The sequence below is a fragment of the Nicotiana sylvestris genome, chromosome 10 (assembly GCF_000393655.2).
Source record: "Nicotiana sylvestris chromosome 10, ASM39365v2, whole genome shotgun sequence".
Lineage (NCBI taxonomy): Eukaryota > Viridiplantae > Streptophyta > Magnoliopsida > Solanales > Solanaceae > Nicotiana > Nicotiana sylvestris.
Window position 1 is genome coordinate 74,366,414 of NC_091066.1, and position 3,853 is coordinate 74,370,266.

At 35.1% G+C, this 3,853-nt stretch overlaps 1 protein-coding gene across 1 annotated transcript; it reads right to left on the reverse strand.

Annotated features, from left to right (window-relative positions):
• Nucleotides 1-2,138: 2,138 nt before the first annotated feature.
• On the reverse strand, nucleotides 2,139-2,570 carry LOC104242041 (uncharacterized). The gene has a single exon (XM_009797015.1). It carries the CDS (start codon nucleotides 2,568-2,570, stop codon nucleotides 2,139-2,141), a length of 432 nt encoding a protein of 143 aa, XP_009795317.1.
• Between the last annotated feature and the right edge of the window lie 1,283 nt (nucleotides 2,571-3,853).

Consider the following 3,853-nt stretch of genomic DNA (forward strand, 5'->3'; position numbering starts at 1 on the left):
CAATGACAGAACTTGATGCATCTCTATCATGACTACAATGATCATCAAGTGTATTTATTGTGGAATTGGGACATGAGAATTGCGGTTTATCCAACACAGAAGGAAAAGAGGAATGTTTAGGTAAATGGCAAAAGGAAAAGCATCTTCATGAAACATAACATCTCTAGACACATGTACCCTCTTTGTGGCTAAATCAAGGACCTTATATCCTTTGGTCCCAAAGGGATATCCTACAAACACATGAGGAATGGCTCTAGGTTCAAATTCATCTTTGTGAGTTTTGAGTGTGGTAGCATAACAAAAGCAACCAAAACTTCTAAGATGTGAATATGTTGGTTATCTATTGTAAAGGAGCTCAAATGGGCATTTACTGTTGATAATTGAAGAAGGCAGTCTATTTATCAAATATGTAGCAGTTAGTATACACTCTCCCCAGTACCTCATTGGCAATTTGGATTGATAAAGTAAGGCTCTAGCTGTTTCTAGCAAGTATTTGAGTTTTCTCAACCACACCATTTTGTTGTGGTGTGTATGGGCAAGTTTTCTGCTGCATTATACTTTTCTTTTGAAAAAATGGCATGACTTCATTGTTCACAAATTCCAGCCCATTATCTGACCTTACAGTTTTGATTGATGTACTAAACTGATTTTCAAAAATGGAAATAAGAGCTTTGATGGCTTGAAGAGTGTTACTTTTGCTACTTAAGAGATGAGTCCAAGTTGATCTACTAAAGTCATCAACCATGGTAAGAAAGTATTTGTAATTGTCATGTGTGGTTATGTGATAGAGACCCCATAAATTTATGTGTAAGAGTTCAAATATTTTGGTGGTGGATGAAGTTCTTTGACCAAAAGGTAACCTTGTCTGCCTTACCATGAGACAGGCATGGAAAGTGAATGGCTGTTTGTGGGAAAATTCAACAGGTATAGTGGAAATAGTTCTCATTTTTACAAAGGGTACATGGCCTAGCCTATAATTAAATAAATGCTCATTGTTATTTTTATGATATGATGAAGAAAACAAAAGAGAACTCACATTAAAGGAAGAGTCAGTTTTATTGCTTGAGTGAAGAGTATTTACATTGACATTGTTATGTGACTGAGATGACTTATTTACACTTGACAAGGATTGCATAGGTGAATTGTGACTCTTTCCTATATTTACAACATTTCCTATATTTACAACATCAGTCAATGCAGGAAAACAAGAATGAGAGTAAAGATAGACATGCACAGAAAATGAACCAGACTTTGAACACCCATGACACTCAGGGCAAAGGAAGTACAATTCACTCCTTGCTTTACCAATCTCCAGAGGCCTCTTCATTGAAGGGGCATGCATCATGCAAATATATTTGTTGAAGTTAACTATGCAATTTAGGTAATCAGTTAAGGAATGGATAGAGATGAGGTTGTATTTGAAAGTAGGCACATATAACACTCTAACCAAGGTTAACATAAGACCACGAAATGCATCTCCAATTTCTGTCACTTTCACTGTTTATCTGTTAGGTAAGGTAACTAGGCAAGGATAGGGCAAGGTTCTAACATTCTTTAAAAAGAATTTTCTATATGTCATATGATTTGAGGCTCCACTATTTAATATCCACAAGTCAGTAATTGATTTAGAACATCTACACACGATTGTTTCAGCAATCTCTTTATAGGTAGAATAAGTTAGAATACCTGCGAAGTTTGCAGCTCCACAAGTTATATTGTTGTTCGGACCTTCTCATGTGTTTCTTCCTGGGAATTTCTCCAGTAAACTAAGTAATTGGTTGTACTGCTCCTTTGTTAGGCTCTAAAGTCCCTAACTTTGATTTTCTTCTTCCATCTCCTCACAATCCACACGAACATTTGCAGCAGATGCTGCATTTTCTCCGTTTTGTGAACTTGAAGTCTTGTGGGAAACCATGAATTCTATAACAGTTGTCCCTGGTGTGTCCTGGCTTTTTACAATAGTCATAAAACATCCGAGACTTAGCAGATAGATAGTTTGATTTGTTTGAATTGTATGGGTTTATCCCAGTACTGCCTCCTCTCTGGTTGTAATTGGTCCTGAACTAGGCATTGCCAGGTCCATTTGCACTCAGTGAAGTGGATTTCATAACTAATTTGTTATTTGGTCTGACTTCTCTCTATTTTTCTTCTTGGATAAGGATAGAGAAAGTCTGTGCTATGCTGGGCAACAAATTCATCATCAATATACTGTCTCTCACAACTATATAAACTTCATTCAGGCCCATTAGGAGCTGAATTAGTCTTCTATCATGCTCAGCTTTATGCATGTATGCCTTTACACCATAAGTGCATTGGTAATTGCATTGTGCATGTGCATTCAAAGTGTTCAATTCCTTCCAAAGTCGTTTCATTTTCGTGTAATACATTGTGATGTCCAAAGCTCCTTGACTAAGGTCACCGATTTTCTTTTGCAGCTGATAAAGCTTCGCTTCATTAGTCTGATCATACTTGTCTTCTAACTCTTGCCATAACTCCTTAGCGTCGTTGACATATTGTATACTATCAACTAGATCCTTTGAGAGTGAATTTAGAATCCATGATGTAACCATATCATCGCAACGAGCCCACTGATCATAGGTCGCTTCATTAGTGTTAGGTTTCTTACACTTACTTGTGATGAATATGACTTTGTTCTTTACTGACAAAGCCCTAAGGACTCCTCTTCTCTAGGATTTATATCCAGTTCCGTCAAAAACAACAGGAACTAGCATTGTTCCGGCACTCTCCGATGGGTGCATATACAGTGGGTTAGTCGAATCCAAATTATCAGCTATACTTTGAGTTTCCTTGTCTCCAGCCATCGATTGAAGTGGATTGTTAGAAGATCGGAGCAGTTGATTACTCAGTTTGAAGAAATTAAATGAAATTTTTCAGAAACCCTTCCGTCAAGGTGTGAGCTCGTACTTTTCGATTTTAAGGATCGAGAAGAGAAATTGCTAAAATTGAGGAAGATTTATGTTGAGAAATTAGAGTTAAGTTCTGATACCATGTCTAAATTGAAGCTAACATGACAGACCAACCTCCATTGTTGATTGTCCTCAAGCTTCCATAGAGAGAGAAGGTGAAGGTTCGAGAGAAGAAGAAATTGGGAAGATTTTCTGTGTATTTTTATTTCATCCGCTAACTTCAGTATATATACATGTATATAGAAAAGCAAAACTATTAACAACTAATTACCAAACTACCCTTGTAACTAACTAATCTTAACTAACTAATAAATACAATACACCAATATACTACAATTCAATAATCCCAATACATCAATTAGTTATATTGATAAAACAAAGTCTGCATTCATTTTATCCTGATATGAATAGTAATGCTAACTTATTGATCAATTTAACAACAAAATAATTAAATTCTAGAATTACATATCAAATTGAACTGATCGATCTATTTTATTTATTTTTTTGGAAAATATCTGATTAATAAGTAGAACCCTTTTGGAAATTACTAGGCATACTATAAATTTCAAGCTTCAAAAAAATTAAAGATGTTATGAAACAATAAAAGAAGAAGAGGAGTATTGGAAAGAAAAATAGAGAGAGAATTCTTATTGATTTTGGGATTATTTATAATGGAATAAAACCCTTTATTTATAGAGAGAGGGTGACTTAGCCACGAAGTAATAAACCCTAGAGTCTCTTTAAATATGGACATTCACCATAAATAAAATTCTATTTATAACACTCCCCCTTGAATGTCTATTCAACAGATAATGTGCCTTGTTAAAACCTTAACTAAAATAAAACCCAGTGGTAAAAAAATTCTAGAGAAGGAAAAGAGTACACATATCTAACAATACGCCTTTTTGTTGCCTCATTAAAAACCT

What these genes read in the sequence shown, in the direction of transcription:
- LOC104242041 (XM_009797015.1), bottom strand. Translation starts at nt 2,570, where the DNA reads ATGGTTACATCATGGATTCTAAATTCACTCTCAAAGGATCTAGTTGAT.